Raw genomic sequence first — 13,757 nt, 5'->3', positions numbered from 1 at the left:
TTTCCCCCCCACACTAAACCTTTAATAAATCAACACCTTAAGAAATAATACAAAAAAAAAACAAGTTTTTAATATTTCCCGAATACATTCTTTTAAGTTCAATTCTGTTTTATTAGACACGGTAATCTTGTTTTCTTTCTCCCTTTCTTGTCTTTATTAATGACTGAAATTAAAAACAAAAAAAAATGATTCCCAATCTTCACTTTGCTCTCTTCTAAAATTGTGCTTGTTGAATCATCTTTGAGCCCACCCGGCAACAAGGGCAGCCAGGTCGATTGCAAGCCGCCTCCGCAAGTAAAAGCTGATTGAACCCGTCCTAAATCATCCAGAGAATTGAGCCCTGCAAGCCAAGCAGCGACTGTGTCACCAAAATGATTGTATTGATTGGCAACTGTCAACACTGAACTTTGAGTCCAGTGAGATATCTCCCAGCTAAACTTGCCGGGTGCTTAAAAACTGCAGTGACAGCCCTGCCGCCACATCGGTCTAATAAAATGTAATGACAGCCAGAAAGCCAGCGCTACCGTGTTACATTACGCTATGTGCTATTCTTGATTAAACGGAATTATACGAGCCTTTCAAAAATGACGCCGGCATAAAAACAATGCACATTGGACGCTATGTGTGTTGTTGGCACAAGTTGGCATCATACACTGACAGCCTGCGAGTTAAGCACTTGGCCGGCCTATTATTCATAATGAGCCCCTAAGCGATGTCCAGTTTTTTTTTGCGTTTTTTTTTTGTGTGTGTATTTGCATTAGAGAGTTTGTCCAGTGTGGCAGCAACCTAGATCCTACGCCAAGATTGCCATTAGGGAATCCCTGTCCATTTAAAACCCATTAATACATTAATAACCTCTCAGGAAAAAAAAGAAGAAAAAAAAAAACCATGGATGTAGTGAAATAAACATGCAGGTGCTGAGCCAATGTAAGATTGCCCAGAAAAAAATAATTTTCAGAATGACAATGGAAACATAAACTCACTACAGTAATCCCTCGCTACATCGCGGTTCGTTTATCGGGATTTCACTACATAGCGGATATTTTTTAAACACATTTCTTTTTTAAAGTCTAAAATGGATAACAAGTGGGCAACATGAATCACATGATATGAAAGGTCATTCCACAATTTTTCATCATCTGTTTTGTCCCTCATGTCATCTGTAGGTTATTTGTGCCGTCACTGCAAAGGACAGACGCTGGACTGTATCAATGCACTGTGAGGAACAGGATGGGCGCCATCATTCATGGAAGAACAGAGGTGCAAGTGGCCTGTGAGTAGAAAAAACTATCTGCCAGTTTGAGAATGAGCATCGGTGGTTTGGTGTGTCACACAACCTTCTGTTTCCTCTAGTTATGGGGAGGTTCTCAGGCCAAGAGCAGAGAACGACGGTGAGCCAAGGCCAGGCCGCCGTCCTCAGCCCGCCTCCCTTGGCGTCCTTCCCTCAACCATTGGCAACTTGGTACAAAGATGGACACAAGATCATTCCCAACCACCGAATGTGAGTAAAATAAATTTGTTTTAAGCATATATTGTGGATTTTCAATTGAAGCAGGTGAGTCTATTGACTAGTTGACCACATTTTTGACACTTTTCCACCCACAGTGAAGCTCAACAAATTCATGTGTTGGCTGAAATGTTTTTTGATACAAATGTGCTATTGGAACATTTTGTTGGGTGAAATATGCGAATATGTGTGTGGCCTGCCAGCATAACTAACCATTAAGAGCACTAACTGCTCCCGGGCGTGCTATGGAATGAGATTGTCTGTGGCCTCTCTGTGCACGTAAATGGTCAGTCTGCTGCTTTTTCACTCCTCTAATGGCACTTCCCAAATGCTCAACGGGGTCATTAAGGAATAAACTCATTTTTATCATTTCAACCGATACAAGGGAAGATATTTTACCTAGTGTTATAAAAGAACAATTATTATTTCAATTATAATATAATGTTCTTTTCATTATGTTTAACTTTTAGCGTTGACGAAAAGAAACGTGCTCTCGCATCAATAGCATTCGTAAAGAGATTCAATTTGAATGTGTGTTGATTACTGAAAAAAAATCCCAAATTGAGGACGAAACTTTCACAAAAGATCTTTTGTTCACTTTGTCTGTGTCAGGATTCCACGCAGTTTAATCTATACAAGGCACAATATATTAATTTCACAGCATTCTGGTGAGAAATGAGCATTGTGGCAAATATACGATTCGTAAATTAAAGATAATCGCATTCGGTTGATGGGAAACTAACTCAGTATGTGAGCCATCCAACACCTCCCATCCTTCGCAAAGAGGGTCATGGTTGACGTCACAGAATCTCCACTGAAAGCGTTCCTAGAGGAATGTAAGCCAAATGTTGGAGCGTCTCCATATTTTCACCCATTTTTACATCATGTAATGGACAGTTAGATGTCCGTCTAGTGTAAATTAGATACAGCCTTTCCTTCAGTGATGTGTTTCTGGAAAGCGTCTCTCGCTGGAATAACATTTGGTGCAATAGGAAATGTGTATTTTTCGTAAAAAAAAAAAAAAAAAGCTCGCCTGGAAATGGGAAGCAGCAGTTAATGCCGCTCATGTTGCCTCTGAAGCACTTTGTCTTTAATAGAGAGAGCCAAATGCATTCCATTGCCCCATAACCTATGTCCTTGACAATATCATCTGAAGAACAGCATGAAAACTGGTCAAACACCTTGCCAAAAAAAACATAATCATCACATTGTAGCTCCAAGTAGCCACTATTTTAAAATATCAACCTGTACGGTTAGAAAGCTGTAACGATTGCAAATCAATTTTACCTGCTGTTGAGCAAATGACGGACAAGATAGCAAGAAAAGGCAATTAGAAAGACAACCTCGATTGATTCCATGGTAGTTTTTCTTTTCTTGCCGTCATTGTTCTCGCCAATAGGGCTAGCTTAAGGTAAGGGACGCGGGAATTGCTCAGGCCTTAACGTGCGGTGTCCCACAAGGGTCAACCCCTGGACCCCTTTTGTTCAGCAGACAAGCTAACCGCTAATCCACTGTTCTGACGCATGTTGTGGACAATTTATTTATTGCTTCTCCTTTATCCAACTGCGGTTGTATGAAATCAACTAATACCAAGTGATGTTGGCAACATTTCTGCCGTTTGATTAGTTTGACACATATGTCAGAATCTCATTTTCCTTCCAAGACACTCGATCCCGCTGCCTTTTCAAGCATAGAATAATCCGGACAGAAACCTTTATTTCTTCATCTTGAAATGAAATTTCCCTGATTGGCTTGCCGCCCACACATGCACTCACACACATTCACAAACGCTGTTTGAAGACTCGAGCGTGGCACTTCCTTTGAACCTTCATAAGACTAATTTGCACCTTTCTTCACAGCTCCCCTCTTGTCTCGACAAGACGTGTCCCCCACCCACCCCACCCCTCCGCATCTCATTTTTTTTTCCTTCCTCCAAATTATTCTTTATACCGCCACGTTCCCTCGCTGCACTTGCATTCTCCGTCTCTTTTACGGTCATTACGGCATCGGAGGATATACTAGCCGTAAACGTCTGTTCCTCGGTCAAGACACACACCGAGACAATCTGTCTCCAAAGACTTATCTCAATTACATATACCTGGCCGGAAAGATCTCAGCAAGCAGCCGTGCGTAGATTGTGAGCTTGCTGACGATGTACGCGTGTGTGCGGGTGAGGTGACGCTGGCCGATCCCGCGGTCCGGCGAGACGAGGCCAGATGGCGCCTGGCGGTTGGCTATCTTGGCGGTGGCCAAGCTGATGATGTCGTTTATGATGTTTATTGATCCGTGATGCGTTCCATCTCGCTGTCTTTTCAGCCCTCGCGCACAGCTTGCACTTTATGTCCAGGCGTCTGCCCCTCAAAACCTTGCTCTGTGTTCTTGCACATGTGCAAGGTAGTCCCACGCCTTCTTCGAGTAGGCAGAAAGATACGAAAGAAATTAACTTAATTAACTCATTATCATTCACACTTGTACGAGAACACCGAGTACACTAACAAATAGCAGATAACGATAGCAAAACAACAAAACTGGCTAATAGCAAAGAAAGAGCAAACCCAAACACAAAAAAAACCAAACCAAAACCTTACAAATATTTTAATATGTGGTATACAAAATATTCAATCTTGGAAATAAACTTGAACTAGAGGCTCACTTCTGTAGAAGTAATCGTAACTATGAATTGCGTATCAAAATCCAGCCAGTCTCAGGGGGCGGCCATTTTGTCACTGGTCAACTTAAAATGACATCACAGTTGCTCGAAGCTCAGGTAACGACCAATCGTGTCGTTCATCTGAAGTAGCATTCTCATTAGATACTTGCTATTTTTGCTGGAGGTATCGTTTTGAGTCAGTCGATTCTTCTGCGTCCAACAGGTGACTGACAACATCCAACAATTGGATGGGAAAATGTGTTGAGTGATATTTCAACTATTTGATATAAAATATGAATATACAGTACAGTAAAAACATATTTATACCTCCTAATCTTTGGTCACAGCTGTCCGAGCTCAAAATAATTTCGCTACGGTATATTTTAGCGGTGACCCCCGCAGCCCTGGGCAGTGAGGAGCGAGTCGTTCCCTTTAATTAGCTTTGAGGCTTGTGGCAGATGGACGTGAAGTGAATGTGATGAAGAGACCTGGAAATACAAAGCCAGGGTATGCAGAATTAGAACCCTCCTGATAATTATGATTAAATAAAGACAGTGATCTATGCAAGAGCATGGCGGGAACAGGACTTGTAAAAATGTGTATGTGTGTTTTGACATTCATTTATTTTCATTTGTCACACGCCGCTTTAACAGAGGCGGGGAAACGAGTCATTATCTCTCTTTCCATTACGTTCACCAAAGGGGTCCGAACCCTGAACAGAAGCATTTTTCTCGGTAGCTGAACTTTGAGAGCGGAATTACGGAGATCGGCTACATATCGGAAATACAATTGGCCGTTCCACGTTCTCATGGCAGCCACAATCGTTTCATAGTGACAGCATACTTGAAAACAGGAAATGAGGATGGACTTTAAGCTCTTCTCAATCCATTGTGTCTGGAACCTAATCTCTGGACTCGCTGGAATTTAAATAGTGGATGGGAATCTCTTCTCAGTGATATGATTCGGTTACTTTTGAGATTAGGGAAACAGGCTGAAGATTTGAGGGCATATGTCTGCAAAAAGTGCCAAATGTTTGCTTGCCTCTTTTGTGCTCCGGTCATGAATGGCGTCGTCAGATTTGAGCGGAGTTTCATTTGCTGAAAATATAAACGACACGCACGTACGAGGTCGAACTTACCTCGAAATGACCTCAAATCTAAAATGTAGTGTTAATTTGTACTCTGGCTGTGTTTGTTAGTTTTTCTTTGTGTTCAGTTTTTTTTTTGTTTTTTTTGTAATGCTTCATTTCAGTTCAGTTTTGCTTGCCCCAAAGTGCCAAACTGCAATGATCAATTCGAGCACAACTGCCAACAGTTATTAATGATAATCACCGCCATGAATTTTGGAAATAACAGGATAGGATAATAAGGAAGGCAACAAACATTCTTACCAAATACGCCATTTATAATCAAAATAAAATGACTTCACGGATTCCCAAGGACTGCTGGCAACCAATTCGAAGTGTCCTCTACAATGAGGACAAGTGAACAGAAAATGGGTGAATTATTTCCAAGCAACTTATCGTTCCCCTGTTGAGGCAGGTTTCAAGACAGAATGAATGCACTTTGCCTAATTTGTCAATAAATAATGCTTTAATAGTGATGACAAAATGTTGGCATGAGAGGCCAAATTCAATCTTTAAAGGCATGTAATTTGTCACGCCTTCCAATTGGAATTGTTTGGCCTCGATGAATGTCTGCAATCCGCCGAGTGCCAATCTACTTTGCCATCTGAGTTTACGGGATATGAAACGGATTCTGTTTTTTGTTGTTGTTAATAAGTCTTGCAGCAGGTATCATTCGATCAGTTTGAAGTATTTTGCAAAGGCGTCTGCTTGAATCCATCTGTCATGTTACCTGCTGGATTTATCTGGCTGTCTCAATCTTTAGCGGCAGAAATTATTGTGGTGGTATATTCTGCATTATCATTGTCAGATTTTGATATTAGCATTCTCTTCCAGCTCCATTATGTATCATCCTTCTTTTTTTTGTTGTTAACAGACTCGTGCGTCATGCATCTTAAATAAATGGAGTCCAAAACCAAATCAGAGCCTCTCCAAACATTTCGAGCACATTTAAAAAGCAAATTTTACATTAATCACAAACTACCGGCGTGCCGGGTTTTATGCCAGCTGTGTTTCAATTATCTTAATGTCTCTTACATTAGTTCTTCCTCAGAACAGCCTCTTTCCCGCAAGGCTAAAATGGCTTGTCTGACTTGTTTGGCGAAAATGCCAATGTAGTACGTCTTCATTTGCAAGGTACTTTCCACTCGTGTGTTAATGTGAGCTTTTAGTCAGGCAACGTTAAGAGAATTATAGATAAATAGAGAGAGCCGGCACACCGGCCTGACTTTGCTTTCGCTCGACATTCTAATGTCTGTTTAGAATTGATGGCGCTAATAAGACCTGTCAAAAATGTCTGTTAAAAAAAAAAATGCAAGGACAGTTTTTAGTTACGATTACTCCGACCCATTATAGTGTTAGCTAGTTAGCTTGATAGGTGCCATATTTTATGCAGGGAGGTGACACCATACCCACCGAGAGGCGCACCGGAAACCTGTTAGCTTGTAAGCTAGCTAACGGTTCGCGCTTCTCACCCCAGTGTGAAAGGATTGCAACAATCCTGTGTTTTGGCCAATGAATTTAAGTCTTTAAGATTGACTTATTTGGCGGACTTTCCCCGCAGCATTTGAGAGCAGAGACCACGGCTTGATTTTTAGACCCATATTGTTTACTTGAACTCAACGACATTGTCAATAGGATCAGAATAAATATGACGCACGGAATACAATCAGTTCAGCACAGTTGTCGAATAATCGGTTAAAAGGTCCATCCCTAAGAGAAGCCAAATGTCTTTTGGATGTCTGCCTTATCTTGATGATTTTATAGTAGCCCCTCACTGTTCACTTGACTTTGCTCCCTCTTCTTTCTCCATCTTTTTCCTCTATAATTGAATGACTCCCTTTACTCCCTTAATGTGGTGCCAAAGACCCGAATAAACGCTCTCTATTGTAAACTTGTCCATTTCCGCTTTTATTATCCCTCTCATCTTTTTAAATAGATGTTTATTTTTCCACCCTTGCTCCGTTATTCCCCGTTCAATCTCGGGTCTAAAATAGCTGTCAATAAAAATTCTTCCACTCCTCTGTAACTCTTTTGCTTTTGAAATATGACCTAAATATAATCACCTTAATTACGCCTATTATACGGCATCCTGCCGACATGCCTGAGGAGAAAATGATGTCGCCTTTGTGACACTTCAGAAGGAGGCGTGGAAGTCAGGCACCTGAAACAATAGTCGAGGGCCTTATGATTCAAATATAGTTCTCTCTTCTAAACAAACACAACTCATTTTTATATTTATTATTTTCACCTGCTTGGTGAGTTGTCATTGCCATACTTTGCAAATAGAGCCAGTGACAAAAGGATGTATTTATAATAATAATAATAATAATAATAATAATAATAATAATAGTATTTAAGTTAGAGAGGTGTTTATTTTTTTAATAGGACGTTTGCATCTTTTTTCTTACATTCAACAGTCCGCAAGTTTTCAAAATATCAGGTCTGAATGGTAATCCACTTTGAAAATACTTTCTCTCAGCCTTTTGTTCCCCTTGTACCTTACATTTCATGAATTTTGCAGTCCAAGAAAATCAGAAGACTTGTTAAATGTTTAATATTACCGCTGTTGCCGGTTGTTGGATGGTAGTGCAGGAGCGACATGTGGCAAAGTCAGGAAGGGAACAAGGGCTTTCTTTAATTGCATTTTCAAGTAATATTATTCATTGTCTGCGTGGAGTGCGGACGAATTACACGATGGAGAGAGCACTTTAGGGCCTGCTGTCACGCCATGAATATTCATCGGTTGCAACGCCAAAAGCAATTTGTTGTTGCTCAGTGTTGACGCTCCTTCTTGGGCCAGCCTTGGGCCATATGAGAATGTGGAGGTGAGCAACCACGTGGAAAAAGATCCATCCAGATATTTTGATTGGGGTCATGGGCGAGCTAGAGCGTTGCTGTCAAGAGGCGGGGTTACACTCTGGATTGCTTGTCAGGCGATTAGACAAGGGCTGATCGAAAGACAAAGGCTAATAAATTCCTGGGTTATCAAGGTTGGCCATTGATCAACTCGGTGAATTTCAAATGTATTGATATTTTGTTATCGGTTTGGTATCATTTTGAAACATTGATCAATACTTTGGCCGCTTTCCTGAATCGTACTCGATTTAAAATGAAATGACTCAGATTCATCTCTTTCAAATCAAATATCTGCTGGATACATCTGAGATGTTTTGTTCCAAATATTATGATATTGAACGTTACACAGCAGAGGGAAAACAAAACTTTTCTTAAAAGCAGGAATTGGTGAGCCAATTGACTCAGCGGCTGTGCGTAATGACGCTCCCCGATGACTGGAGCTTACTCAGACTCGTGCACTCAAGGGACCTTCAGCTGGGAGGAAAGAGGAAGAGCGAGAACAAAGAATCCCTTAAATGCCCTGAGACACAGATGTGACTGCCATCTCTAAATTCAGTAAAAGTTTGAACGTTCTCTGTTCTGGGACACTTGGCCAATTGGATTTCCCGAGTCTTTAAACTTTGTAGGTAAAATGACTTCAGAAAGACCAGGCAAAACCAAAACCAGAGCTCAGGCATGAGTTGATTACAAATGGGTTGATTAGAACCAAATGGATCCAAAGTGCACAAATATCATTTTTGTAAGGCCAAAATGCCTTCTTCTGATTGGCCCAAACCATCGATAACCATATTGTGTCTCAGTGAAACGAGTTCTCAAGGGTTAGAAAGGAAGACATTTCCTTCTGTATTCCATCAGTTTGTTTGGTTAGCAAAGATTCAGCAAGTGTCTTCCCGTATGGATTTTTTTTCTCTATTCTCAGATGGAGGCAGCACGACTACTATGCACTCCTAATGTCATTAAAATCCAAAGAAGCAAAAAAACCAGATACCACAGTACAAAGACGTGTTCATCATAACAAGCCCGATTAGATCAGCCTTTTGCTCTTAATTGGCCCCCTTGGCCCCGATATTAAACATGCAGATGTCGAAAAACAGATGCAAATGCAAGGTGTAAACACGCCGCTTCTACAACAGCATCACACAAAAACACAATAGCGGGCTGCTTTATGAATAATGCTAATGCTTTTAGCCTCAGCATTGCTCCAATAGACAAACGTTGTCAAAACTTTGAAAGGTTTGTAAACACAGACAAAGCATGTTAAGGTAACAAACAACCTTTTAGGGTTTTTAAGTGGAATCTTGCTTTGATCATTTGGTGGCTGAGCAACTTCTACCTGCCAGGGAGCAGCTGCTCCTGTCTGATGCCATCACTCAAAGTCAGCGAGAGAAAAGCAGGCTTCTTTGCGCGTGTCCATTTTGCAGCGTCGGCCGACGGTGATACATTCTTGCCATGTTTCTTTCTCAAGCACTCTCCATCTTCTTTCATTTGACGCTGTCTCCAAAATCATTACGACCCCCATTAAGGCCCTGAAACAACACCTGCAAACGCGCACGCATGTGACCGCGTGTGCACGTGTCACCTGTCTAAAGTCATTAAATATTCCAAAGACAGAACCCTCTTTTAATTATCCACTAATCACACTTTTAATTACCTGCCACGCTCACATCTATCACACACTCTCTTGACTCTTCACGTGCGCACACGCACACACACACACACGTATCATCGGAGAGAGTTCTTAACCTATCGACGCAAACGAGAACGGGAGCAATCGACTCGGTGTGAGCGAGGCAGGCGGGGAGGGCGGCGCAGCCTTGAGTGACTGATGAAAATGTGCTTTTGGTACGACGGCTGGTTAGCACAGGAAGGGCGACTCTAACAAAGCAATAAACAAAACGTTGGCGAGACAAACACATCTGTTCCGTAAAGCTCGCTCCTCTGTCGATGGGTATTTGTTAAGAAAACAGCTCATCTTTTTTGGAAATGTTTCAAGGTGGAGTTAAATGATAATTCTTTGAAAGTTGCTTTGTTTTTGTTTCAAGCAACTGGGTTTTATGATAGATGGTCACCTTGTTGGATTGTAGACACTGCACAGTGTATGGTTATGGATCGATGAGTAAAGGTCATACATTTATTCGGTTGACTTTCAACTCTTCACGTGGCTTCTGATCTTTTCTTTTATTTTTTGTATGGATTTAGTCTCGCGTACACCTCTTTGTCGGACGCACTGTCCTTTTATGTCACATTATTGAATTAACTTCTTTGGTCAAAACGAAACTTCCTAAAAGTTAACGCAACCATCCGACTGCACAAAAGATGAGGTCAGGTGAGCAATGTATTGACTTGAAAATATAGCTTAAGGCTTTTTTTTTTTTTTTTAAAGAATTTAGCTTCTAAAAGCCCGAGCGTACGCTCAAGTGTGCGCTCGTGTGGGCGTGAGGTTACGGAGTAATGTAGATGAAAATGTTTTCGCCTCTGGGTAGAATGCTTATTTCCGTCGCATTGATTTGCGTTAAGCGCGGTGGCGAGTGTATCACTTAAAAAACTCTTGTTGTGAGAGAAGACGGCGGGACTAACAACACTACCAGGTTTGCCATTTGTAATAAAGCTGAGGTATTGTTCTGGGTTTATGGTTTTATTGCTGACTCATTAAATTGTGTCTTTGTCATGACTAGATTGTATTTATGTTGTGTGCTGTTGGGAATTATGACCCTCAGGTACTTTATGGAGGCATTGTGACACATGACCATTACCTAAACAAGGACTAACACTCCATTGTAGCCATCTATTCATTTTGAATAGCATTTGGTCTTATATGTGAGCTAGCAGAAACCGGATTGGACTTGTGTAGAAGTCCTATTTAAATATTTAAGAAAAAAAAAAAGACCAAAAAAAGTCAAATAAAATTCTAGCAAGGACATTGAATTTTTTTTTAACATTGTTCCAACAAGTTATCAAACAAATGATTTTTGCAATAATGCTAATGATACATTGATAGAAAACGGCTTGAATAGCATTTGTTCTTATATGTGAGCTAGCAGAAACCAGATTGGACTTGTGTAGAAGTCCTATTTAAATATTTAAGAAAAAAAAAAGACCAAAAAAAGTCAAATAAAATTCTAGCAAGGACATTGAATTTTTTTTTAACATTGTTCCAACAAGTTATCAAACAAATGATTTTTGCAATAATGCTAATGATACATTGATACAAAACGGGTACATTAGTATTCAAGTTCATCTAAAAAGTAATGTAAAAAAAAAATGTCAGCAGTTAGGTTTAAAGACAGAATCATGTTGCTAATTGAAGATCCTCCATGTGCTCATTAAATGCTAACATTCGCCAAAAAAGCGAGCTAGCCCACAACAACATAACATTTCCCGAGTACAACGAATATGAAGTCCCGCGGAAAATCGAACCAGCAGACCTTGCTTGTTGACGAAACAAATTCCCCTGGCCACGATATGAGCCGATTCTTAAACCCGTTGGAAGAAATGCACCTCAGTGAGTGACGTGTTAATGGGCCTTTGCTCTTCTTCCAAACAACCTGCTGTATGGATCTACATGTACAGTTTGCGCTTAATGCAAGGCCACCCGTGCTTTGAAAAAAGCCGTTAAAGTGCCCCTCAGGTGAAACAGATGCTGTCAAAATGTCACTGTGTGAATTCTACCCGACTCCCCATCGATTTACTGTCCTCTCCCCCCTCCTCGAGTGCACCGTCAGCATCTTTGCTCTGATTCTGACTCTCCGACAAGGCTGACATGTTTGCTTCATTTCATCCACATGCTTAGGCTCATCTTTGTCCAGATCTGGCCGACAGGCAGTCTGATGAGTTTTTCTAGAGGAAGACATTTAATAGTTACCTTACGCACAAGCCAAAGACATGAAGCAGACTCTCGGGCAAGTGAGGGAATAACGATTAGGTCCCGGAGATGAATGTCTGACTCTTAATGAAAATTAGAAAAAGGACTTGGTAGGATTAAAAGACCTATTTTCTTCATTCTCTTAATCTAACTTGGTAATTTAGCCCCAAGGGCTCATTTGTTACATGGATTCAATAGCCATCCCTACACAGGCGCACTCACTTAGTAAAGTTGTAAAAAGCTGGAAACACTCCGAGTTTACCTTAATGACGTCTACGTTTGCTCTTACAGTCACATATAAGTCAGAGCTTGATAACAACAGTCGATTTGAGTCGCGAATACACCGTAACTGCGCCTCGCGGCCTCGGACTAGTAAGCGTGATTTCCACTGCAAGATGACCGCCGGTTTTGCAGTTAATCAGCAGTGTGGGTAATTAGTGCTAATTAGGATAAAAGCCATTTGTCTAGATAGCCATCCGCCTCTAACAGCGATGCGGCTAAATGCGTATAAACACAAACAATCAAGGCGACTTGTTAGAAGAGGGCGTTCTTTGCTTAACGAACCAAATTTTTTCTCACCGCATTTATGTGAACAACCAAGTGGAGGGAGAAAGGAGGCCCGCTCTTGGAAATTATTTTCGCTGAATAAGCAGTGAGTGTGCAGGACTGCGCAAGCAAAGTCACGAACTATTCGGGGGCATTGACGTAATATGTTCTTTTATTATTTTTGTTCGTAGTGCTGTGAAACAATTTCTTAATCCATTTGCTTTGGTCAACATGCTTTTCTTTCCATACGAATTAAAATTCCTGCTGTCGAGTGGTTAAGAATGAGGTCCGTCAATGATGGTCAGATTCCTGAAATGAATGAGCGTGTCTTTTGTGGGTGGAAAGTGCTAATGGTCGATAATGGTGCGGTCACTATTGGAATGGTTTTAAAAGCAAAGCTGGAGGAGGAGGGAGGTATTTTAATTTGCGTGAAAACAGGCATGGAAACTTAATTACTTCTATGAAAGCTTAGTCATGGCCTCTTCTTCACAAAGTGCTACTGTGAATAGAAAAGGAAAACATTCCCCGATATTAAATCTACCCTATAACATGTTTGTGGTGTTTTATAGATAACTAAGAGAGAGAGAGAGAAAAAAAAAAAGACATAGCGCTTGCCATTGAACGACACAAAGTTGCACCTGCTTTTTATTGTTAACGTTATCTCGCTGAGCCACGGTGGCGAGGTCACTCTCTCTGAGGCCGCTTGGCGGTTTGAAGGAGCTCTAAAGGTGATTGAGGAAGAGTGGCGGTGATTTAGGTAGTGCATTAATTACAAGTCACAAAGCTGCAGAGTGTGTGGGGGGGGGGGGGGGGGGAGAGAAGGCTGTAAAATGTTTTCTGACTCACTGAAGGGGGCTGTTAAAATATCCCACAAACACATCAGGGTTCATTACTGCTGTAACCTTTACCATATTTCTTTTTTCACCCTTTCTCCCTCCCATTTATTGCTCTCATTTGCAGTCACATATATTGCCTATATATCTAAGGCTGGGGGGGGGGAGAAAAATCAAAGATTTATCAAGCAGAACTAAGACGTAAAAGCAGGAGACTTGGGTATATTAACATAGTGTGCAATCCAAATTGATTGAAATGCCAGATTTTTTTTGTAGGTTGTGTGTGCTTCAAATATAAAATTGCAATATGGCCACACTGAAAAGATGAGAAGAATATTAATATCAAATAAATAATATCCTAATATCGTGAAAAAAGA

The 13,757-nt window shown here is 40.9% G+C and overlaps 1 protein-coding gene across 5 annotated transcripts in view; it reads left to right on the top strand.

Moving 5' to 3' along the window:
- sdk1b (sidekick cell adhesion molecule 1b) overlaps nucleotides 1–13,757 on the top strand; it is a 138,160-nt gene that overhangs the window by 51,011 nt on the left and 73,392 nt on the right. For all 5 annotated transcript variants that reach the window (XM_085911585.1, XM_085911584.1, XM_085911583.1 and 2 more), the window contains exons 3-4: nucleotides 1,167–1,273; nucleotides 1,354–1,501. In XM_085911585.1, coding sequence (XP_085767711.1) covers nucleotides 1,167–1,273; nucleotides 1,354–1,501 — 255 coding nt within the window. The remainder of the gene's footprint in view (nucleotides 1–1,166; nucleotides 1,274–1,353; nucleotides 1,502–13,757) is intronic.

Source organism: Syngnathus leptorhynchus, chromosome 5 (assembly GCF_054491065.1).
Source record: "Syngnathus leptorhynchus isolate UIUO chromosome 5, UIUO_Slep, whole genome shotgun sequence".
Classification (NCBI taxonomy): Eukaryota; Metazoa; Chordata; class Actinopteri; order Syngnathiformes; family Syngnathidae; genus Syngnathus; species Syngnathus leptorhynchus.
The sequence above is the reverse complement of the archived record's forward strand: the minus strand, read 5'-3'. Positions and strand labels throughout refer to the sequence as shown.